Source organism: Leptodactylus fuscus, chromosome 11, assembly GCF_031893055.1.
Source record: "Leptodactylus fuscus isolate aLepFus1 chromosome 11, aLepFus1.hap2, whole genome shotgun sequence".
NCBI classification, from domain to species: Eukaryota; Metazoa; Chordata; class Amphibia; order Anura; family Leptodactylidae; genus Leptodactylus; species Leptodactylus fuscus.
The window spans coordinates 4,446,068-4,472,987 of NC_134275.1; the positions used below are offsets into that span (position 1 = coordinate 4,446,068).

The 26,920-nt window shown below is 44.2% G+C and overlaps 1 protein-coding gene across 1 annotated transcript; it reads left to right on the forward strand.

The window, feature by feature from the left end:
• Positions 1 to 24,060: 24,060 nt before the first annotated feature.
• Positions 24,061 to 24,633, forward strand: SERTM2 (serine rich and transmembrane domain containing 2). Its single transcript, XM_075258954.1, has one exon. The coding sequence runs from the start codon at positions 24,270 to 24,272 to the stop codon at positions 24,549 to 24,551; it is 282 nt and encodes a 93-aa protein (XP_075115055.1). The 5' UTR covers positions 24,061 to 24,269; the 3' UTR covers positions 24,552 to 24,633.
• Positions 24,634 to 26,920: the final 2,287 nt, after the last annotated feature.

Here is a 26,920-nt window from a genome sequence, read left to right on the forward strand (position 1 = left end):
ACTAGCCCCTCCCACATCTCCCTGGCTAACCTATTCTGACCCCGGCTCTGGGAGCCGTTGCCCAGAGACAAGAAGGCTTAGTAAGTATCGATGGGGGGGGGAAGTAATAATGAAATTCCGTTTTGGAAGCGGTACGGAATGAAACGTCATTAGATTATCAGAAAGTGTCCCTGGGGCGGGCACATGCCTTCTCCAGAGATAGGGGTAATAATAGATTTTTTAAATTGAAGTAAGTTAAAAGTTAGGTGGGGGAAGGGAGTGTTAGTTTAGGGGTTAGTTCTCAGTTTATCCTGGACAACCCCTTTAAGAGTCCTCCTCTCACTCATACAACACATTGGAATCTTTATTAACACCTACATACATATAATGTATACATAACGAGGTGAGGCCAGCTCATCATAGGCTCATCACAGTATCTTTGTATTATCACTCGCTGACGGTTTCCAATATCCTCCTCATCTCAGAATGAATGTTATAACAGCATTACCAGAGTAGAGAATATCTGTAGATACATCACATAGGAGATATAATCCTCTACTAATAACAGATAAACAGGAAAAGGAACATAAAGTGAGAGCATATCCCGTCTTATTAATGAGATCTGTAGCTCTGAATAGAACCTGACACAATCTCGCCATCTTCGGTCCCCGTGCACCAGAGGAGCAAAACTTCGATCAACAGCAGCTGTCATTGGTAATTTAGTATGCAGGATATATTACAGGCCGGCTCCACGGGGCATCAGGTCTACACTAGATATATCTGAAGCTTTCTGGAACACAGCCTGAGCTTTCATCTTGACCTTTCTTAGTCTTAGGGAATTGAGTTTCGAGGCGCATTCTGTTTGTGCATTAGATCCATTCAAGACAGTAGAGCGTTGCAGAGGAAGCTAGAAAATGTTACAATGTAACAATGGTGAAATGGAATATTGAAAGAGTTTTAGGACTTGTTCATTCTATTAAAGTGAATCTTTTGCTGGTGAGGCGCACGTGGCCTCTAAGTCTATGGACAGGTCCAAATCAGTTATAATGTATACAATATACCATAGAATCTAATTCTGTACTCTTCTGCTCCACTGATTCCGACCCCCTGACTAGCCTGACCACCTTGTTGTTATTTGTCTTGTCTGCGTTCAGTGTTCTTACTCACTTCATAGGAAGAGACTGTCACCCAGTTGTCCTCTACTGCTTAGGGTAGTTGAGACAGTTAGGCAGGGACAGGGAGCAGGTTCAGTATTAGGAATCATAGTCTCTGTCATTCCCCTTCCAGGCTCCAGCAGCAGTTGCTGGGGAATTGCTCAATAATATGCACACAGTGATGTCACTGTATATAAATAATACACGTGTGCAGTCACAGTAAAGGCATGCACAAAGTCACGTGTGCATGCCTGTGTTGCAGTTACAGTAAGGGCATGATGCACTAAGTGATGTCACGACATAATCAGCTGTCACAATTGTGATGTCAAAGTTTAAGAGTACTGCTGACAGCAGAGAAATCGAGAGCAATAATGATGGTCCTGCACAAAGCAAACATGGATGCAACACGCCGCTTTATGGGCTCCATAGTAAATTTTGAAACATGGTTTAGTGTAGGTTAGTTTTCAACATGCCCCATATTGGCATAAAGTATGGACCAAGGGATTGGCATTGACCATGATTTATCGAGTGTACAAGTGTATGGAATCGTGTGGAGAACTCGCTCGACGGTCATCTAAGGTCATGTGTCCAGTCTAAGTCACATGGATGGGAGGTAGAAGAATGCTGCAGACAAATCTTTCATCTCTTTATTGGATATTTTATAACATGTTCTTCACCCATTGAATTACTAATTTACTTAAACATCCCTCGAATTTTATTCTACAGTTTGAAACCACTGAAACATGTAAGAGCAGACTGCGCCGCCTCTCCCATACTTGACAGCTTCTCTTTTCTTGACATAATGAAATATACTGTACTTAGCAGACGTACAATTATCATCTGCACTTAAGAGCTCAATCATTTGATAAGAGCACATGGTGGCAGATTCACATCGCCTTTGTTGTCTGTATCAGGAGGGAGCGCAATCTGTTTTCCTCATCTCTGATAGAAAGAAAAAAAAGCAAGGCAATAACTGGGAATGTTCCGCCCCATTAAGTGTCCCATTAAAGAGAACATCTACCTTACAGCATAAAGTGATTACATCACAACATAGCGGAACTCCCTCTTCAGAGGTTTATCTCATCTCCAGCAACACATGGGTTGGAAGGAAATCATTGATTTTGGTCAAGTGCAGATTATACATAATCCAAAGAACATAGAAACATGGAGTGTATGTAATATTAGACACACAACATCGGGTAATGTCACATGCGCTACAGATAGGACTGCTAGGAATACATACAGGGTGAGCGCAATCCGTACTAAGGATCACCGTATTGAATCCCACACTAATAAAGGTGATGTATAAGCGAGCCTAGAGAGTCCTAGCTAGGGTGTATATAGTGGGTTCTGCTTTAATGGAGGGAAAGAGGTCGTTAAAATACATTGTATAGACAGAGAACAGGTTGGACGAGTATAATGAGCATAACATGATTGGTGGCAAAGTTGTAAAATAGTTCTGGCACATGGCTATCGGATAAGAAACTGGAGAGGAGTCCCATTAAGGCTGTCTAAACAAAGAGGAGTATAAAATGGTCCCCACACAGCACAATCTGCCCCGCAGTGTCCCCCACACAGTACAATCTGCTCCACAGTGGCCCCCACACAGTACAATCTGCTCCACAGTGGCCCCTACACAGTACAATCTGCTCCATAGTGGCCCCCACACAGTACAATCCGCTCCACAGTGCCCCCCACACAGTACAATCTTCCCTGCAGTGGCCCCCACACAGTACGATTTGCCCCGCAGTGGCCCCCCACACAGTACAATCTGCCCCGCTGTGGTCCCCACAAAGGATTATACCTGTATACTCCACAGTAGCCCCCTCCCCACACAGTACACACACAAATATACTTACCTGAAGAACCACAGCCCGTCCTTTCTCCTGTTCACTGCAGGCGCTGATCAGTTACGTCAGGTCAGAGGTCGCAATCTGCCCACAGTGTAGGCTGCACGTACCACATGGCTCACACTGACAGCTTTTGGCTGGATGTGCATTCGCACAACCAGCCGAACACTCACTAACGGGGAATCCTGTACCAGATTCCCCTTAGTGAGCGATCCAGGCCATTGAGGGCACGCAAAGCTCCTTCTGCTGCCACAGGTTCAGCATCACTGCCATAGGTACTCCTATTAAAGGCACCTACGTGGAGTTATCGGTTTGTAGGACATATTGGACCCTTAACAATTCCAGTGCACTACAGGAGGGCCAATGCACCAGATTGGAGATCTACTTGAGGGATTGGCAGAGATTTCAGGAACAGCTCAGTGTTCTATTAAATGTCAAGCCAGTTCCCCTTGCTTGGCCCATCTTGATCCCCGTCACATCCTACCTTTGTAGCAAATCCCATGCACACCTTATAGACAATTTTTTTTTTTTTTTTTTTGTGCCTTGCACTTAGCATTTTGGCAAGTTTTGCAGATTACAGCCACCTGCGCTACATATTGTGTTATAATACAAAAACGTGTTAAAATTATACAAAATAGGCAACGAAAAAGGGTGACAATTGCTTCCGTCAAATAGGAATTTTAGTGAATGTTTTTGGAGAGAACATTTTTTTTTTTAATTCTGCATTTGAAGACGTTGTAAAGAAAGATGATTTTCCGGAGTCACCGCATTAAATAGGAGACAGGGCGAAATGAACAGAAACTACTGACCAGCCCCTGTGGCTTTGCAGTGCTATCAGCACACAACAATATTGCTTCCCAAGGAGGCCGCACGCGTCTGTGTCATTCTGTATTCAGGAATAGACGCGATGAATGAGACTGAGATTTTTTTACGAGACCTGCAATACCCCGCACCCTATTCAGCTTCTATCTCGCCCCTGTAGGCACCTATGGCGTGTTCAGTGCGTCGCCTTGCAATACGCTGTCGGTGAAGGGGTTAATGCTATAATGAACTATTTGGAAACAGATGGCTGAGAAATCACAAATTCCCGGCACCATCAGACAGTATACAACCCCAATTACATGTATTCATACAAAGGACTTGCCTGCAGAACTCATTTCTATGGACTTGTGAATTGCAGGTGGGGCCTGGAAAGATCTGAGGCTGCGAGATAAGCAGGTAATGAAGGGACAACGCACAAATCAGATCGCTTGCCTGAGGTGGCATTTAGGAAGCCAAGACTTCGCCTTTCTATCATTTCTATTCTGGAGGGAAACGACTGCACCTGCTGCACAATGCAGAGGAGAGGCAGACACAATGGCAGACAATGGCGGGGAGGGATGAGGCTTCACTGACATGTTGTCATCAGTAACTGTGCAGATGAATAATAACTGCAGCATATATTATTATTGATGTCATTATCGGGATATAATGCACGCTTTCTTACAAGACGTAAAGTTCAGGCTCGCTCCAGGTTACCTTATATGTATCTTTAGGCAACTGCTTGCAAGGGTGTAGGAGTAGTAGTCACTACCGAGCCCTGGACCTTGTGGGGGCCCAAATGTCCCTCTGCCATGAAAACTATACTACTATTCTCAGCATCTTGCGCAGGTCTCTGACGCCACACTGTATCTATCTAAAAATCTCGGCTCTGCCACTCTGGGTTCGGGCAGAGCCGACTGGGCATGCCTGGCCATGCCATTTTGTAGTGGTCTGCTCCATGATCATACTGCGCCTGCACAGTAGGCTTGTGGAGTTCTATGGAGAACTGAGCATACAACCGCCGTACGCTCGTGTAGCCGTGCACCACAAAATGGACGCTCAGGCATGCACAGTCAGCTCTGCCCAAACCCGGAGTGACAATGCTGAGATAGGTACAGTGTGGCGTCAGAGACCTGTGCAAGGCGCAAGTTCCAGAGAAGAGGATGGAGGGGACGGAGCATAACCATGAAAGGGGCGGTGGATATGTATGACCCGGAGGTGCTCGGAGCGCTGCGGGAACATCCCCGGTGCTCCAAAATCCTCAGTAGAATACCAGAAGAAACCGGATTCGTGCAGAAACGGCGGGGAGAATCAAAGGGGTAAAGGCAGGAGTAGAATAAGCTTGTTAAAGACTATTCCAAGGTGCCATTAGTTGAGACTGCCTTTAACTAAAACCGGCAGATCAAAGTGACATGTCAAATTATTTCGGTTGGGTGGGTTTACCCATAGATCTGAACCTTGGCCATGCAAAGCTTGAAGGCCGCACTGGACCTGAAGATGAGTTGGAACAAAACCTACCCATGTTGTGAAAATGCAACCTATAAAAGTTCCTGCATATCAGATAGGATTCTGGCTCATCCCATCCACACATTGCAGAAAAATATCTGCAGCCTGGCATTTCCGTCTGGGGATAATAGGGGCAGTTTTTATCTGCTGACTTTCTCTCTTTTCGACAGCGTTTTTTTGCTGCAGCTTACTATATAGGGCCTTCGTCTGTGGGTGTTTTTTGCCACAATGGTTTGCAGGAGAACATGCTGCAGAATTTTCTTCTGACCCTAAGAATAGGTAATCAATAGGTGATGCACAGAGGTCTAATATCTCATTACCTATACAACACCTGATGACATCTATGACCTATGTGACACCGGACAACCTGACACCCCATGACATCTATGACCTATGTGACACCTGATGACCTGACACCCCATGACATCTATGACCTATGTGACACCTGACAACCTGACACCCCATGACATCTATGACCTATGAGACATCTGATGACCTGACACCCCATGACATCTATGACCTATGTGACACCTGATGACATGACACCCCATGACATCTATGACCTATGTGACACCTGATGACCTGACACCCCATGACATCTATGACCTATGAGACATCTGATGACCCGACACCCCATGACATCTATGACCTATGTGACACCTGACAACCTGACACCCCATGACATCTATGACCTATGTGACACCTGATGACATGACACCCCATGACTTCTATGACCTATGTGACACCTGACACCCCATGACATCTATGACCTATGTGACACCTGACAACCTGACACCCCATGACTTCTATGACCTATGTGACACCTTATGACCTGACACCCCATGACTTCTATGACCTATGTGACACCTGATGACCTGACACCCCATGACATCTATGACCTATGTGACACCTGACAACCTGACACCCCATGACATCTATGACCTATGTGACACCTGATGACATGACACCCCATGACTTCTATGACCTATGTGACACCTGACACCCCATGACATCTATGACCTATGTGACACCTGACAACCTGACACCCCATGACTTCTATGACCTATGTGACACCTTATGACCTGACACCCCATGACTTCTATGACCTATGTGACACCTGATGACCTGACACCCCATGACATCTATGACCTATGTGACACCTGACAACCTGACACCCCATGACATCTATGACCTATGTGACACCTGATGACATGACACCCCATGACTTCTATGACCTATGTGACACCTGATGACCTATACGACACCTGATGACATCCGTATCCGATCGGTGGGGCTCCTACATCTGACTCTCCCACTGATCAGCCGTTCTCAGCTGCTATTTTGTAGGAGTACTATCCACGGTTGATCCGTTTTTCACATTTTTACTGTACTTTCCAATGTCTTTGTGTCAGTGGAAACTGACATGCAGGGTTTTTTTCACGGACCCATTGACGTGATGCACATCAACGAAAAAACACAAACCTGCTTCCATTTTTTTCTGAATGAGTACATTGAAATGAATGGACATGTATGTTGTCTGTGACACGTGTACACATACATGAAATGCGGAGGTGTGAATAATCCCTTACGAGATCTCCTAATATCTGTATTATTTTACTTTGAAAGAACCTGCGAAGCCTCCAGTGCCGATGTGAACACAACCTTGTTTTCCTTCTAATTCTTAGAACTTGCACAGATATATAGTATATACTCTGTCCCCGACTGACCTCATATCTCCATATGTCTTAAGGCAAAGGATGGGACTCCAACTCTGAAACTGCAGTCATTTGATGTCTGTGCAACAATAGCTGACATTCATTAACCTAAAGAATTGCAGTGACCTTCAATGTCTATAGATCTTATTGCAGATTCCCCCGCCTGTATCCAAACCGTGCCCTATAGGAGCAGTGATGGAGACGTGTCTGCTGCAAACGACACAAAGGGTTAAGATAAGCATTTAGGCAGAAAAATGCGACTATTTGTGCTTGTTATTTGCAAGCTGATTTCTTCTTTTTTTCTCTCCCTCCCTTCTCCTCCTCCACCAGCGCTGCTCCACCTCCTCCTCTCTGTTCCCTCAATGCTCCTGAGCATCCCTGTGTCTTCATAAGGTGGAGCTAGCGCTGGCAGATTTCTCTCCGAAGACCATAGAAAAGTGAACTTATTCAAAGCAGTCTGTAGTCGAGTAGACAGGAGTCGGGGCCGTACACATCTCCAGTCTATTGGAAGGAAACACCTGGATCTTAAGAAGCCTTACACAAAGAGGAGACCTGCCAAGGTTGGGAGGTGGCTCGTACAAGAAGGGACACTGCTGCCATTATTTCCTATAGGAAGGATTCATGTCCGATTATCCAAGAGCAAAACTTATTTTCCATCATGACACTGGAGATACAAACTATAGTGGGGATGTACGAACATGTAGAGAAGAAGCTCCAGGTGAAGACATCGTATTCTAAGAGGTAACTATTACCTGTGATTTATGGGCATTTATAATATATTATAGTATGGCATAGGGCGCGGAATATATTGCTGCAATATTGTCTTATAAAGACCAGACCGAGTTTAATCACGTTTGGAGGTCTGATAGATACAATGTGGATACAACTGGTTACATAGAATGTATCTGAGATAATGTAACAAAAGATTATTAAAGGTAGATTACAGATCAAAGTTTTATATATTGGCTGTCTATAATAAGCTTATTTCACACTGGCAAGCATTGGGTTAAGCTGTGAACGATATGGTAAGAGCGAGATTGCACCCACTTGGTGCATGTATGGGGGTAATACACTTACTATCCTGCCTATAATCGGTCATATCAGATGCTTTAGTCTGTATGCTAATGGATCAGTTCCTTGTCCTTTGTATTACACGCTTCCTTGTAACCCCCTTTTACGAACACATTGTTCTTAGACTACATACATAATTGGGGTTAATGCATGATAAGGGTTAGGTTATCCTCTATATTTTGGGCATCAGAACCATAACCACCAGGCCGGTACGCTTCTATGGAGAGGGTCATTGAGCTCTGTGAGTAGGAGGTGTCCGCACACAGTCATGGCAAATGGAGCTGCGATATATTTCTGCCACTAAATAACAGAGCAGGGATGTCCAACGTACGAGCAATGGTCACTGGAGATGGTACGACCTGACGGAGGGAGCTTTTCTGGCTCAGTGGTAGAACATAGGACATTGCACTTGATACATCTATGCAGAAATTGTTACATTGTTGCACATACAATAAACACATAAAAAAGCCAAACATAAAAGTATCGAACCTAAAAGGAAATAGAACCTAAAAAAACCAACAAAGGGGAAATGCCTAAACCCATACAACAGAATACTAGGCTAGGTAGGTTCTGCCATTATACTACCTGTATATACCGGCGTGATATTATGTCAGCTCCTTGATATCTGAGCCTTATTTAATGCTCCGGAGATATCTTGGGTGTTCAATCATCAGCTAAATCTGACAGTGAGAAATTCTAGAGGGCATGAAGAACAGAGACTCTCATAGCTCAGAGGTAGCGAGAACAAGTTAACCTGATTTACGGGTGACGGCACATTAAGACGTACAAATGCTGCCTGTGACTATGCCGGCCTGTCTAACGCTTTATTACATGTCAGCATTTTATTAACTTTTATAGGGAAGATTTGCTACAGGAATAACTGTGTGTGTTGGTCCAATGATTGCAATAGAGACCTGGACTTATTCCTAGACTCGGCTTATTAGCGATTGTCACAGATTAACACAAGACATCACTTTAAGGAGAGAAATATATTGCAATGTGATAGAGACGGGCTATTGACTAACACATTCTAAGTAATGCAAGTTCTTATATCAGCCATATTTGTGGCCACCTGAGTGGTCCGTATATCCAGACTGCTACCTATGGAAGCCTGTCAATGGGCTTGTAGCCATAGGGTTGCATCATTTGATCATCGGACAGGTCAGCCATGGGATATTATAGATATTTTTCATATCATGAATATGTTCCTGCAACTTAAGTTAGTATTGCACCATTATAGGAAATCCTACGGGTGCCTAATAAGGCTACACAGGGGTTTTTGCTGTGCAATGGCCTGAGGGAGTCTGCACAGAGTCCCTGGCAATACAGTAAGCTTCCTCTATCCTAATGCCTATATGACAGGGACGTATCAGAGTCTCTACAGTCGGGGCCTCAGGACAACCCAAAGCAATGGTAGGTTGTCACCTAAACTCAATGGCTAATAGGTGGATAACTTACTGTATGGCACCTCTATGGAGACCATAAACAGCAGGTCTTAACAGATGGCAGCTGCCTTGTAGTTGAGGCTCACTGTCTTGAAGAACCTAGGTAATGAACATGTGGTGCAAGGACTCAAGAGGATAGCTGCCATGCCTCCGGGGATACTTGCACCGGGCTCATGCTGTGCTTTTAATAGGCAGCGCAACGTATGATCATAGCGTAGAAGGTATTTTAGTGACATGGCTAAGAAACAGCCTTCTATAACACGTATATGTTGTGTACAGGAACAATAATACTCTTACAGCACTATTTCCATAGCATCAGATATAACACTATAATAGATGGCCATTATATGACGTCTGGCATAGTCCAACATATAGACGACTCACTTGGACTTTATTCTCCAGTGGCGGATTTATTGCAGAAAATTCTACAAATAATCATCTCTACGACTAAGGCCAAACATAGCAAAACGCAGCTAAAAAATATGCACTGGAAACGCGTCAGGTTTTTTTCTGCAGCATGTTTCATTGTTGAGTTTTTCAGCTTTTCCATTGCAGATTTTTTTCTGCAATGTGTGGATGGGATTAGCCAGAACCCCTTACAGTTTGCAGGTATTGTAAAGTGCAGCATTTTTTTTCCATAGCAGCAATAAGGCTACATTTTCGCAACGTGGGGCGTGGCCTAAAAGGGTTTTTAAAAATCCAGGTAAAAGCTGCAGAAATAACCCTCGTTCAGATGATGTTCAAGTGCGGAAAAATCCAAACACAGGCGCAAACCCCATAAAGGTAAAAATAATGCAGGAGAAGGGAAAAAATATACAGTACCTCATAGGGTAGAAATAAAATTGCTCCGGCAAACTGAAAAATGTTCTGATAACATTTAGTACATATGCATATACCCTGTCACATGCAAACAAGACTAAGGCCTCGTTCACATCTGCGTCAGTAATCCATTCGGTGGAGTCCCCCCCGAACAGACTACCGAACGCAATGGCAAGCGGTGTGCAATGAAAGCACATGGACCCCATAGACTATAATAGGGTCCATGTGCTTTCCGCAAGATCTCTGCACGGAACATGCGGACAGTAAAGTAGTTCACAATCTACTTTCCTGTCTACATGTTCCGTGTGGAGATCACGTGGCAAGCACACGGCCCCCATTATAGTCAATGGGGCCCATGTACTTTCACTGCACAGCGCTTGCCGTTGCATTCGGTAGTCCGTATGGCGAATCCCCATGCGGACTCCCTGAATGGATTACCAAACGCAGATGTGAACCAAGGCTGACAATAAAATTAGACAAACGCTCTCACCTGACTTGTTGCATTTTATAATAAATGTAAACTAATAGCATGTACCTCACATATAGCGTGTTCACGTGTGCCATATATGTGCTCTTATGCATTGCGGTACAAGCTGAATACATTGCAGCATGGGGACACGGACAATAAATGTTTAGTTGCACTTATCTCAGAATCTATTACCCACCTGGAATTTCAATAGACTCCCGTCTCTGGAGTCGGTAAATGGTGCAGAAAATGAAGACTTTCCAGTTCTAGAGGCAGAAACTGCTTTTTAATGAGGGAATGAAGCAAATTGGCAGGAAGGTGACAGTAATCCCGAAAGCAAGTAATGCAACAGCGGCCCATCTCTGCATGTACAAAACTTCTATTGGATGGGTTACAGGAGGAGGAGAACAGATCAGGTCCAAAAAATTCTGTAGGAACCAAAACCTAAAGTGGGCTCAGCCTTATCCACACTGAGCAGCCGAGAATTGGTGAGGGATCACCTAGCATTTTTGCTGCACTATGCAGAGGGTCGTGTCAAGTCATACTCGTCTGTCATGTTACGGGTACAGACTATGTATCTATTTGCAGATAGTTCTACATGCAAATCTGACTTCCATGATGTAATTAGAAATATGTTGCAATGATGCTGGGATTTTACCAGGTAGTCCCCCAGCCAAGGACAAGACACTACCTGGTAAAATCCCAACATCATTGCAAACAAAGGCCTCTGAGAAGGTCGGGCATGATGTTAAAGGAAGCGCCACCTATTGGGCTGCATGACTGAGGCTCTGACTTCCTAATTACATCATGGAAGTCAGATTTGCATATTCTTCCCATGTTCCCTTGCACAGTGGAGTGCTAATGGCTTAATAAGACTCCACACACCTAAATGGTGGTCTCACCCTACGAAGTGACGATATCCCCCCCCCCCCGACCCAGATAGTTCTAGAATGAGATCAACAAACACAACAATGAGCCCAGAGCACTGCGGCATCCCGATCTAATATGGCAGCGTTGTGATGTGGTTGAGCTATAGATACACAACATGGATATCATCTGACAATCTGCAGCAGCTGTGATACTATCAGGTTAATATTTTACAGAATATCAAAGGTATCATCCAATCCTTTACCCTATGTCACATGTCAGTCTTATTCTGTACTTATATATAACACATACTCCATGTAACGGTGCAAAATCTGTCCTGTAAAGGGATCGTCACTATGAATAAAGTGGGTTAAATGGTGCGATCACAGTTCATATTCTCCATGGCCATTGGGATGTGCGCTCGGAGATCACAGCGGAGAAGACAGGCAGGGACGCTTCGCTGCTACAGATGCCCACAGTGGTCGGAGAGGTCGGTATTGGCCACACTGTATAGTAAGGTAACCATGTTACAAACAATGGAATAAATAAGAACAATAAATAATTCATAAAATAATGAATAAATAAGCAATAAATAAAAAAATATTCAAATGAACTTTATCAATGAATAAATACTAAAAATAGTCCCATCAGCAACAGCATTAGACTGACCCCTACAACAAACAGCGTCATAACAAATCCTGTAATAAAAGGGACGGGAGGGCGAGGGACTTAGGTGAAGATTTCACCAGACAAAAGGCAAACAGTTAACTGGCCGGCTATTGAAATTCCTACCTAAGGGTCCATTCACATGGATTTTTTTGGCGTCGATTTTGATGCTGAATCCGTGTCAGAAACCATGTGGAAAAAAAGACTCCCATTGAGTTCAATGCGTTCCTTTTTCCATTATTGGATTCAGCATCAAAATCAGCGCCAAAAAACTCTTTGTGATGGAACCACGTTGCAGAAATACAGTGTTTTTTTGTTGCAGATTTTGTTGCGGTTTTTTAAGCCAAAGCCAAGAATTGCTACAAAAGGAATGGGAAATCTATAGGAAGTTCTTATACTTCTACCTTCTACTCAATTCACTCCTGGCTTTGGCTCAAAAAAAGCGCAACAAAATCTGCAACAAAAAAAAACCTGCGTTTCCGCAACATAGGGCTTTAGCCTAAGGCTGAGGCTCCACGTTGCAGAAAGGCAGCTTTTTTTGTTGCAGAATTTGTTGCAGAATTTGTTGCGGAAATTCCTATAGATTTCCCTATAGATCTATAGATTCCTATTGGAACCACTCCTGGCTTTGGTTCAAAGAACTGCAGCAAAATCTGCAACAAAAGGAGCTGCGTTTCCACAACGTGGGGCCTCAGCCTATAAGTACTGCCAGCCAATCAGGTTATGGCCAACTCAACCATTCCAGAAGAAGACTCTTCTGGAGGAAGTGACCGGCAGATAACCTAATGGAAATACAAAGCACTCATATAAGGCACATACTGGAGGGAGGACAAGGCCATTGCCATCGTAACCCCTCGGACATTACAACCTCATTGCGGGGGTCTGTATGGTGGTGGGGGATGATCTTGCCCCCTGAACCACTGGGGTGCCATGTATCTGAGGAATTAAGTATTTTTCATCAACAGCAACTCGTATTACATGGCTGAGCCCCGTATCTGTGGCTTGAATGTGGCGCACCAATATGGCGCACAGCGTTAACTATATGCTCAGCGCAACGTAATAGGATGGTACAGAGGAAGGGGATAAATAGTGACCTCTTACCATTATTACCCTACATATTTCCATTACTGCAAACTTTGTACTCCTAAAAATAGCAGGAGGCCAAAACTGCTCAAGAATGATGACAATGAAGAATTTGGTGCAACCTCCAGACTGTAGAATCTAATGGTTGTAACAATCTCGGACTTCCTGAAAATACTTGGGGCCATTCATAGACTGCAGGCGCCTTGTTAAATGCTTCGCAACGCTTGAACATTTCTGTCCAAACTCTCCTCATACCAATAGCAAGGCTCGCATTAGCCTGGGGCACTTTATTGGTTTCCTACTGACACCCCGCAGGTTTCCATGAATTACCTCCCACCATCATGGCTGACTCTCTACCGACTTGTCTACATGTTTACTGCGGCGTTATAATATCAGACCTCAAACCGCAGGCTTTTATTTCTCAGCTGGTGCTATACAATATGCAAATGTTCATGGGCTCGATGATTCACAGATTATATGAATGTCACTCTACGTCGCGAACACCCAAATAATAAAACCTTCTTAAAGGGATTAGCCACTTTGGAGATATTCTTTTTTTTGTCTGACTGATCTCTCAACAATAAGATAATCACATGGGAATCCCGAGTTATAAGGTGTTATCTATACTACTATGCAGCGCCACCACAGGGCAAATAAAGTATTACACGGTTCATAATCATCTACAGCATTAGTAATTAGCATCTAATATTGTGTAGGTCCCCTCTGTGTTACCAAAACAGATCTGACCCATTGGGGCATTAACGTCTCCCCATATGTGACATCCAGTGCTTAAATTGGGCCGGAAATCAGTTCTGGATAATTACAAACTGTCTTTCATAGCATAGCAGTATAAAGAACCCCACAAACACCGCTATCATTATACCCGGGGGTCTTTTCAGATGATGGGAGGGCTAGGAGACGTGAGGGAACATAAAAAAACACAGTTACTTACCTCTCCTGGCTCCAGAAGGCTTTGGGCCTACTTGGTGACGTCACAGATGTCACATGGACCGGGCTTGCGTCCTTATGTAACGCAACACAAGTCCAGCTCAAGTGATATCTCTTCGATCATTGAAGATGGCCGACATCAGCCAGGAGTGCGCCGGAGCCCCGGAGAGGTAAGTAACAGTGTTTCTATATTTGTATCCTCTCCTGGGTCTTCGATTATTATATTCTGGGGTCTGAGTATATTCCAGAGTTCCCCCTAAAATTTTTTCCCAATTTAAGCACTGGGGACTTCTCTTCTGCAGGAAAACAATAAACAAGCACTATATACCGAAATCATGATTCATCAGACCAAGTCACCTTCTTCCAGCTCTTCTTGGCCAGTTCTTATAATGGTGTCCATGCAGGCTCAGACTGGCCCACAGATGTACAGGGGAAATCTCCAGGTGGGCCCCCATTCACCCTGGTATGATTATTGGATTCATACAGATACTCATTGTACAACATCTTGATACAGCTATGTGTCATTATAATTTACTGGATAGATTGTTTACGAGACTATCCACGTTATTTTTACATACTGGGGGGCTGAGACAACTTTTTTTTTTTTTTTCTAATGTAGATTATGAGCCCCACATAGAGCTCACAATGTACATTCTCCCTATCAGTATGTCTTTTTTGGAATATGGGATGGAAATCCATGCAAACACGGGGAGAACACACAAACTCCTTGCAGATGTTTTTTTTTGCCCTTGGCGGGATTTGAACACCAGGACTCCAGCTCTGCAAGGCTGCAGTGCTAACCACTGAGCCACCGTATGGCCCCCCGAGACAACATCTTAATGGAGAGTAAGGCCTACCTATATCCTTCCAACCCGGAATAACCAATCATTGTGCACTCTTTCAACTGCTGTGCGGGCACATATCCCCAACTCACAGTGCTAAGAGGACCCAAATTTGAGGCAATAGCCAGAAAGCAGGTTACTGACAGGACCTTAGGCTGGGTTCACACGATGTATTTTGGCACGTAATGTGGCACGTAAACGCCGCGGGAGCTTTTGCGGGCCGTATACACTCTCATTACGATCCCATTTTGCGGCCACCGCAAAATAGCGGCGCGTATACGGTACCGGTTCCCATTGAAAACAATGGGAGCGTATACAGCCTGCAAAAGCTCCCGCGGCGTCTACGTGCCACATTACGTGCCAAAATACATTGTGTGAACCCGGCCTTAGGCAAGAAACAATCCCTGGCAAGTAGCAAGACTCTACTGGAAAAAAGTTATGTTAGGAATTTGTGAACAAGTATTAAATGATATTTTCATGAAGCTGTATATTGGGACCCCAGAGTGAATTTACTGCTAGGCCTTAGGTCCTCCAGTCCAACACTACGTCTGTTGTAGGGGCTTCCTGTGGTGGGTGGGTCAGGATGGACACAGTGACTGATCTCTGGCTATGCACACCCATATGCAAGAATAAGTTTGTGACCCCTTTGCCTTGTACCCAGCATTCATGTTTTTAGTAATGTGGACTTCAATAGCTCTTCTGTAGGATCAGAGCAGACGGGCTAGCGTATACTCGCCATATGCATCAATGTGCCTTGGGTGCTTGTACACCAAACTAATATATTATGATATTCATCAGCACTACATTCGAACCTAGAAATAAAATAATCTTATTTTTACTGAATTTTGTTTGGCTTAAGGTTGTACATGAACTTTACTGTGGATCGGCGGCGGGGGTCGGGGCGATAAGAAGGAAGACCTGCCGTTCTATTATTCTATTTCAGGCATTCTATAAAAGAGTCAGGGATGTTTCATAGATTTCACATTTGGTATTTGGGGGAGTTGTAAAGGCATTCACCTTCATGCTGGTGTTATCAGGTCCTGAACTTGGGAAATAATCATATGAAATGGGGTATCAGCATTATTTATAAACCACAACAACACAATGCTAATATATTGGGGTGTCATGGATATTGGTCATCAAATCATAGAAAATATCTATCATGCTAGCTTGACCCCTTTATTGGTATTGTTTGACCCCACTACCGGTAACATGGCATTCGGATATCCCAGATGCTGATTGGGGAGCGCTGCTCTGTATCAACCACCTCTCCATTCTTAGCGGCGGAGGGATGGGCAAAGAATCTCCGTTCTTGAGATAGGTGTTGGTCCCAGAGGTGGGACCTGCATCTCTGACACTTTCTCTATCTGTGAGATGGGAATATCCCTTTAAGAAAAGTACAGCAGACTCATATTTGTGAGTATTCACTTGGGATCAGTTGAGTACACTTAAGCTATTGAAGTAGCCAAAACTGCAGATATCACTTAAGTTCCCATTGTAAATGAAGCGGATATGTGACAAAGTTAATAGGATATTTGTTATAATACATTTGTAAAGTTCAGACATATTAACCCCTCCTTACCTGTCTTATATCTTTAGTCTGCCCTGTTCTTATATACTGTGCCGGCATCCAATCAATGCCATCAGTATCACATCTGCTGTTGGTTTATAGAATATAACGTAACAATGTCTTGTATTACTAGAAGTTGTGAGGATAGATACAATGTATCAATCCAATGGCTCAATACTTTAACAATACACTCCAATAGCTCAATATTCTATACAGTTTGTTACTGTCTTGGATCCTCTTTTGTAGTTCATCTTGAAGGTGATTGATGACGGTGAGATCAGGGCTCTGTATGGACCAGTCAAGTTCTTCTACACTAAACTCACCCAACCATGACTTAGTGGACTTTGCTTTGTACACTTAGGTAGGGCCATGCTCTTATAGGAGATAGACTTCCCCAAATTGTTCCCACTAAGTTGGAAGCAAAATGCCTTGGATTTTTCCCTTCACTAAATAAGAGACCCAAGTCCTACCTAGAAGAACAATCCCATAGAATTATTTCTTCTCCACCAAATTACACAGTTGCAGCCAACATTCTCCTGGCATTTGCCAAACCTAGATTTGTCCATCAGACTGCCGAATGGAGAAGAGATGGATGGCGTTACAGTTTACATCGCTCTATCCAACGCTTGGCCGTTCTAACTTTATATGATCATGAGTTTCTGGAGTTCCTAAATTATTCCAATTCTCAGTAATACCCCTCATGGATAACTCATGGAATATCTACGAGGGGAGAAATTTCACTTAAGGGTAGACTGTTTGGCTCGGGGCTGGATTTTATACTCCGGTGGCAATGGGATTGTATTAAAACATCTGAATTCATGATTAAGAGATGCGTCCCAATATATAGTATATACTAGACACTCACATGACCACCCCCACACCAATTTATCTTGAAGTATATACAAGATCCTTCAAAGAAACATTTTTTTTTTCAATGGCCAAATCTTACAATCTAAGACCCTCCAATTACATTTACGGAGATGTAAATACGAAGGTAGCTCAGAAAATCAGATTACATGACCAATAAATAATTGAGTTATCCCCAGACAATCCTGACTCATAGGTCAGCCGGATACTTGAGATTAAAACCTGGATCCAAATCAAGCTTGAGCCATGAATCGAATAAAGCGCACAGATCTGGGTATAATAGTAAAGTATGTTGGAACCGGAACATTACGCCTGTATGAACCAGTCAGGAACATGAATATGTAGGATTATTATTTGTAAGTCACTCAGCTTTTTAATGGTCCCTAATTTTTCAACCAGCTTTGCAGAGATCAATAAGATTTTAATCAATATCTCACTGAACACAATGGAAATTTCCAAAATGTTGACAAAACTGAGTTCCATAGAACATCTGTTTAACACCCTCGACCCCAGAGCACTCATGTAGCCCCCCGTCAGGACACTGACCCCACCATGTGCCACGCATTTGTCGTTGTACTCCTGACTTTTGTGACTCCATATAGTTTTGAAGCCATCAGTTCCAGAAGCATTGGTCTCTTCACTATTCTCTCCCGATGATAAGAGTCCTAGTAGAATTCATCTTTTTCAGCATGGGTACTGGTAAATGTGTTGACCATTGTGTGCATGGGCTTTATGGCGTCTTTGGTGGACGATACCCATACATGTGCATGTCCCAGTGCATTATGGGAACTCTTCTTCGACCCTTCTGTTTGGGCATCATCTATGACTCTCTATGAGATGGTTGCAGTTCAATCTTTGATCAATCTCTGTACCATTTACGGTATCCTGCCTGATATGTGATTGGTGATCTTCTTGTAGCCTTCACTTTTCTTCTGTAAAGAAATTCTTTTCTTCCACAAGACTTTTCTCTTCCATCTGGTGCCATAGCGGACATCATGGAACAGGGAGGGATATTCTTATTAAGTAACACCCTTCACCTATTTCCCGAATTATTAGACTCATCTGCGGTTGAATTCTTGTCAATTGGAATTTTGGTGTCCAAACGTTGGCTTTTCTCCTAAGACTCATTTTTGCAACATTGTCTTGAACAAATTTATTAGGAATTTTTTGTGTGTACGGGAGCGAATTAACAAATTTTGTTTGCAATCACTGACCCAAATTTGCGGGAGAATTTTGTAGTATGACATCCCATGGAAAATGTTGGTTCTGAAAGGAAATCTGACAAATCTGTCGGGGTGTTCTCACTTATGCCGAGTACTGTATTAGAGGATCCCCTCCCCTTTAAACTTTAAAATCTATTTTTAATCCCTATTGCTAGACAAAGACAGACTACAATTCACCCTGAAAGTGTCAGATTGTGATTCACAGCAGACGTCTAGAAGGATGGGAGAGAAGTGAGGAGTAGCGAGTGACAGAGCAGATTCTTCTCTACTTTCTGTGCAGTATACGGGAGACATGATAGCAGCTAGTCCCCATCCACCAGCGCAGGGAGAACTGAACAATAGTGATTAGCATCTATTCAAAGGTTTTTCTATAGACATTACATGGCTGTGTGACTATTTTTAAGAATCTTTTAGGCTATTTAGTAAGGGGTGTCCACTTTTTGGCCACATAATTCAGTTTTACAATTTATTGTCTACTAGCAGTACCCGCGACTTCGTCCGCGGCAGCGTTCCCGCTTTGCGCGACCTACCTGCAGTGCGGGCTCTGGCCCCCACATTGTGTCCCTTTTCCAACCCCTCTACCCCGACCCCCTTTCCACCACCCAAGCAACCCCGGGCTCCCTTTCCACCACCCCTCCTCTACAACCCCGGCCCTCTTTCCTCTCCTGCGACTCTCGCCCCCTTCCCCCCCCCCCCACCTGCGACCCCCGGTGTCGGCCCCCTTTGCACCCCCTGCACAACTTGCCCCCCCCCCCCGCGACCCCGGTTCCCTTTCCACCCCCCCATACCCTGTCCCACTTTACAGGAAGCCTTCCTCCCCCCCCAGCCCCTTTACAACCCCCCCCCCCCCGCCGCGACCTCCTTTGCAGTTAACCCACCACCCCCGTGACCACGGACTCCCCTCCCCACACCCGAGCCTCAGCCTTCTCCTCCCCACCCTCCGTGCGCCTAGTGTGATGGTGTGCTTAGGGTCTGCAGACCATGCTAGGGGAAGACGGTGGCTTGGGGAAGTGTGTCCCAGTCACTCCTTCAGTTTCCCACCCCCAGGGCCCCTTAGGACTTACTTCTCCAGACCGGGCGGCGGGCTCCACCGATGGCTGCCTGCTCTGTCCTCCGCATACGCGATGCCATCTTCTTCCTGTCGCTCAGCGGCCGGCTTGTGCATCAATAGCTCTGCCCCCTCTGTAGCGCAGTGTCCATCGCCCCGCCCCGCATGTGACGCGAACCTATCGGAGGCCACCTGAAAGAGCCGGGCTGACGTCATCTGAGGTCCCGCAGCGAAGCTGTAGCAGACTTTCGCGGGTAATGTTCAGGATTTCGGCGGCTGGAGCGGTATACCAAGTAGCCTATCGATCCTTCCTGGTGGCCATCTATGTATGTGTGAAATCTCACACCATTCTGTTCAGCGGTTTGGGCGTGATTTAGGAACAAACATCCAAACACACATACTTTCACCTTTATAATATTATTAGTAGGATATCAAGAGTTAATAAAGCATATCGTTCCAGAAAGGGTAAGTCAGGACACCCTGCTAAGTTATATGTCATCAGAAGGAATTATGTCATCAGTTCTGGAATGATGACTTGCTTTGCTTTATGATCATGGTGGTGAAGTCTGAATTTGCATTATCCTTCCATGAACAGGCAGTCTACTCAGATTTACAATGATTGGAATAAGACATGTCTTCTGCCGTCAATGTGCTGCACCCTTCCAGCAATTCACTCCTGCTCATCCCTCTCCTGAAGACAAATGTACACACTTTGACAGGCATCATCAATGCTTATACAGTGTCCTGTCATCTTAATATATATATTTTGCTTTGTTGCTCATCTTTGGAGTTCCAGCTTCATACACAGTCAATAGCTGAGACACAAAGCTTCAAAGAGCTCTTAGCTTTTGATGAGATTCTCTCTGTATTCCCTGTAAACTCTGCCCTCTAATCACACACATACAGTCCCCGAATCCAAGCTGCAACGTGCTCGGAGTCATTGATTTACTCGCAATCCCCAAGTGACTCCTGAAGTTATTCTGTGAAGAATATTAAATGAGAGCATGGAACAAACACGGCTTCTCAGATCACCGGGAAAGCCAATAGCCAAACAGACACCGGCAACACAATATAGGCTTAGTGGTAGAGAAACGCGTTGTGGTCTACAAGGAAATATCCTTATCTTTATCTTACCAAGACAGAGATTATTCATACTGTATAGCTACCTTAAAAGTCATCATAATACAATAGTACAACAATAAGAAATGACAAACCACAAGATTAGAACATTGGCACAAATTTGCAAAATAAAATTCTAATGCACTTACTATTCAAATACAATGACAGTGAACAAGGTCCTGCAATATTTCCTGCAGACAATGCACAAAGCAGGATAGATCACTGTTATATGATAACTTTACGGTGGACATGGCCACGGCACTGGACAATATGTCATGTTACTCCGTGGCAGTGCCCTGGTGGGTGGCAGCTTCCATGATCACTAGTTTCCCAAACAGATCTAAGTACAATGTGTATATTTTTGCACCTGGTGCAACCTTTTTTGCACCAAGCAAGACCATTTTTCCATGGTCTAGAAGGTCGTAGTGGGGCGGGGCTTTGGTCATATTGGGGGGGTTATAGGCAGGCTTCACCGTGTGGATGGGAAGGCGCTCCACCAGGATGCTCTGTGGGCAAGCAGGCATGACACAAACATCTGAGCGGACATGGCGTATTGCTAGACACCAAGGCTGGATACTTTGCACTAGGGTACATTGCTATTATCATATAGGAGGATTATACAGGGCATACACAAGGGGGCAGCTTAATGGTTTAAACCACCCCTTGTTGACCGTGGCCAACCATTGTTCTTCTGATTGATGTGCGGATCGTCCTAGTACGTGACGTGGCGTCATTCCACTCACCCAATTTTGCACTCAGGTTGCAAATTGAGTGAAAATTGCACCCCAGCGCAGTCTGCGCACCCCAAATACATGCTGCCACCACCTACTGTATCAGTAGGATCAGTAGGAATCCTATACACACGCTACTGATCCCAGCAGTCAGATGCAAACACACTTCAAAAATGTAATCGGTTCATAGGGCACCAACAAAGTACCGTACGTGTAACAACTTAATACCCAACCTCTTATTAGGTTAGCGCCTTGATATTACTGTGACTTTTATAATAACGTACAAGCAAAACCAACAAGTATCCAAGAATGGGAAGCGATATGTATGTCTAATGTATTAGAAAGAAAAGCTAAGAGAAGGCATTATATGGGAGCGAAGAATCCGAGATAAATGAACTGAAGAGCGAAGAGGTTGTGCTGGGAAACTAAGGTACAATTGACCCACAGCCCCTCGGTCTATAACACGCACGCCATGAAGCAGATATAATAGACGCACTGCAAAAGCTGCCGGCCAGGGAAGATAGTGGAATGAGCTGAGAAAATGAGAAACGCACTGGACTTGTTTGGAATGATCCATAGCATATCAATAAAGCAGGAACATTGAGTTCTCATTACAGTGGGACGGGAAGACTTCAGTTTCCATTATTAATGCTGGACTCAAATAATAGCACAGTCTGCACAAACACATAGCAACATCTCGTAGAGTACGTTATACTGTATATACCTGATAATACTGTGATATTTACCCCGGGAATAATGGGTTATATAATAGTATTGCATATTATAAGCTCAATTTTTGTGCAAAGAACTGAACAAAATGCAAAATTGTAGAAAGGCATTACATATCTTATATAGCATTGTAAAGAATACAAGAAATGGACACAACTACACACAATGTAATAGCACCACTTATATAATCTAGAAAGAAATTCTATGCGTCTTCTTGGGGTGAAGCCTCGTGCTGCCTCTACGGTGTCTTCCAGAGCACAGCCAACCCATAGTGGTCAACGCGCGAGTCTTTGTTTTACCCACCAGGACATGCAGCCACGTTCACCTCGGCCAACCACATCACCAATCCTCAGCCTATTAGGCTCCTTTTAAAGGGCTGCCAAGTAAGGATTATACTGTGTGCCTAGTATGTCAGAGGAAAAAGGATTCTTGTACCGTGTTAGCCAGTGGATATGAAATAGAAAAGGAAAACTTGAGAGTGTGTCAGGTATGTCTCATACATCAGCTGTGTCTGCTGCGTATAGTGTGTTAGGGTTGCCAGCTATGCCTAGTATTTCAGTTATGTACACTGTGTCAGGTGTGCCTAGTGTGTAAAGTGTACCTAGTGTTTCAGGTATGTATAATATGTCAGGTATATATAGTATATCAGTTGTGCCCAGTGTGTCAGGTATGCATAGTGTGTCACATGTGTCTAGTGTGTTCAGTGTGTCTAGTATTTCAGGTGTGTATAGTATGTCAGGTGGGCCTAGTGTATCCGGTGTGCCTGATGGGCCTAGTGTGTCCGGGGTGCCTAGTGTGTCAAGTGTATCTAGTGTGTCCAGCTTATCTAGTGTGCCCGGGGTGCCTAGTGTGTCAAGTGTATCTAGTGTGTCCAGCTTATCTAGTGTGTCCGGGGTGCCTAGTGTGTCCGGGGTGCCTACTGTGTCCGGAGTGCCTAGTGTGTCCAGGGTGCCTAGTGTGTCCCATGTGCCTAGTATGTCTGATGTGCCTAGTGTGTCCAATGTGCCTAGTGTGTCCTGTGCGCCTAGTGTGTCTGATGTGCTAGTGCAGTTAGTTTCAGCACAATTAAGCTCGGTGCTGTCAGGTGGGCGGTCCCTGTCTTCCTTCTCCGACCAAGGACTGCCCGCCCGACATCACAGACCATAACTGAGTTGAAACTAGCAGGAATGATTTCTTAGGAATCATAAGAGCTAGAGACGAGATTCCAACTGCACCAGAATCAATGGAGCAGTGTCTATTGGAGGATGCAAAGAGTTGGAGTTGGTGGAGGTGGAGAAAGGTCCTCTTTTGAAGTCCACGTGAGACTTGCATGCTGCTGAATTTTTGTCAAGGAAATTTAGCAGGGTATTGGGCTGAAAGCTGTCGCAGTAGGTGTGTAGCGTTCCGCTTATCTCTACCAGTTGCCAATGTAAGGTTCCGTTCACAGAATTGTCCTTTTTATTTATTGCAGACTATCTGTAAAGAGACTACTGAAGACAGGCGAGGCATTATCCGGATACGCTCTCCAATGACCAAAGGGACATCTTGTGATCAAATCAGAATTGTGGCCTCTTAGACCAGCGCTGACTTTTTGGGATTACAAACCTTTTGGATCTGATACTATTATGAGCTTATTCTTCATCTCAGGAACACAAAACCAGGAATATGAACAACAGGGACGTTATTACTTGTCATAGCTGGAACAGGCGCAAGTAATTTCTAACCCGCCATTGTTTCGTACAGGAATATTACCGCAGCATCACTGGTATCGACACCATAGTATCTCAAGCTATGACTGAAGTCTATTTAAAATTCCGTGGAAACCGAACTATCTACGTCCAGCAGTTCCCAACAGTGGCCACGGAAGCAACGGCTACAACCACGGATAAATATTCCAACCTGTACATGTATGTGGGATTGTTCCTGGGGTTGCTTGCCGTGCTCCTGGTCCTGCTGTTCACAATGCTCTTACGTCTCAAACATGTAATCTCACCCATCACCACTAATACGGAAAGCACGGACATGCCACAGTTCACGGATGTGGAAATGCAAGGAAGGTCGCAAAGTGCCTAATGGACTTCGAGTAATATAGACAAGCATGCACTGGTGCGCTGCTGACCCTATGACCGCTGCACAGCATTGTAGGGGCTTCGCACACGATCGAATGGAACATATTTTTTATACATTTCAGATTTTAAGATGATGACGTAGAAGGCGAACATTCCTCTGGTTTTTATGTATTATAGATGTTGATATAGCACAGAGTTTCATTATTGCACCTCTGCTTCACCCAATGACTATGTTGTCGGTAATGAAGGTCACATTGCAGCCATGTGACTGAATCACAATTTATTTATGACTTATTAGTTCAAATACAATATTTTTTGCCTAAAACTAGAGATTATTTGCTAACATCTAATTATTATCAGTATACCTGCCTGTTTGGTTATACATATAATGCATCTCTATGGGTAGCTGCTCACATCTCTGGAATGTAGTGCTCTGAAGATAGTAACATTGTTGCTAATGACCCTTGCTAATTAAAGGGGTTGTCCAAGAACGAATATTGATGAATGGCCATGGTGCTGCCACTACACAGTGTACAGCGCTACCTGCTTTGAGCTATGTACACTGCTGCAGGAAAAAAATACATCGTCAACGTATCGCAGTTCTTCCTGCACTGTTTTAGACAAAGTTCACAGAGGTTTCCTCTGCGGCCTTTCTGTTTCAATTACACCTATGAGGGGGTAGAATTGACATGCTGCGATTTCCAAAACCGTGCTGGTTTTGGAAATCACGGCGTGTCCGCACTGCAGTTTATAAGATAAAGTAGGCATAGGATTCGCTAGAATCCCATCCCCTTTGCCCTGTAAAATACTGCGATTTTTCCTGCAGCGTTGACGCCCCATGGGACCCCGGCCTAAAGGGGTCATTTAATTTCACTTACTACCTATGGGGACTTTTTCAAGTTGGACCTGGGTGTCCCATAATAGTGATAGTATAGCATCCAAGCTCCTATAGCACAGATAATTACCTATTATAACAGAAGAGGAGGTGGACCAACACAGGGACTGGTTTCTGTTTCTAATCATGTGACCCAGGGTTTGATCCAGTCTGGAACCCCCAAGTCCGACAGGGAAAAAAAAAAACCTGGAAATGAAAGTAGTAAAGAAATTAACGAAGTAAAGGAAATGAAACTCCTTGGACAACCCCTTTAATACTTGCAGATACGTACATGGCAGTTTTGACCAAGTATTGCTTGGAGATACATCCATTAAACAGGTTATGTGGGGAGGTTAGATTTTTACTGGTATAGAAGAGGGTTCCCTGGCACCCAATTATTAGGTTTGCAGAACGCAAACCTAATAACACCCTATTTCACTCTGCAAAGATAATACTGAAGGGCATGAGGGACCGTCATCTATAAGAGTAAGATGTGTTTCCAATGCTGTGAGTCCACTGACAATCTTATTCTCCCCAAATAACCCCTTTAATTGACCTCTTTCTAACCTACTGCTTTTTACGCTTCCTTTACGTCTTTGGTTATTCATGATGGGTGGGCACCGTCAAGGCGTTCTTTATGAAATGATATAGGACACTATGTGATCACTGGCACCCCTATAGTGATTGGAGGGGCAAAGTGCCTTGTCTGACACCCACTAAACTTGAAAAACCATCCTGCAGAGATGATACTGTCACAAGTGAGAAACCCAGGGGGGTAACCTGAAGCTTCCGTGCTCCGATGTAAAGTCTGTAAAAGGAACCTCAATTCCGACACATCTGCTTTCTTAGGGACTGGGGGCATTTTCTGGTCCCATCAGGCTCTAGAGTGTGATCGCAACCTCTGCACCCAATATAGTTCAGCCCCTGGTAAGATGTTCTTGCTTTATAACAGCCCAACATCTTTGCACTTTTCATCATGGGCTTAACCAACTGGAACGTCCTCATGTTTCTCTTGGGCACAAGCACATTGTTACAATGATTTTATATGGCAGGAACGTATCTACTATAGTGTATTTGCTTCAATCATTGTCATCAGGCTGCAGGGTGGAAAGAGATGGAGATAGGTTGTCACATTTTTAAGGATATCACACTCTTGTGACAGAAAAATCGCCAAGTTTCTAATATGCTCACCTTGCATTCGTTGCGATGTCCCGGCTAACCTTGCTCCTCTCGTCACATATGCAGTGCAAGCACAGGCGAGATTTTCTGTGACAATCCCTCTGAGCGTCTTGGGAAAAAGTGGAACACGTTGAAGTCCAGTGTTGGAGACAAAGTATCCACAGCAATAAGTGTGACACATATATCATGCCTCCATGAACAGTGAGACCAGAAGGAGACATACACTACTGTATATAGAAAGACACATATGGTTAAAATCAGAAGAAACCTATCCGTTTTAGGTCAATTAGGATTGCCAAATTCCAGAATAATAAGAGAAT

Bases quoted from the DNA above. Each gene is read 5' to 3' on its own strand.
- SERTM2 (XM_075258954.1), top strand. From the start codon at position 24,270: ATGACTGAAGTCTATTTAAAATTCCGTGGAAACCGAACTATCTACGTC.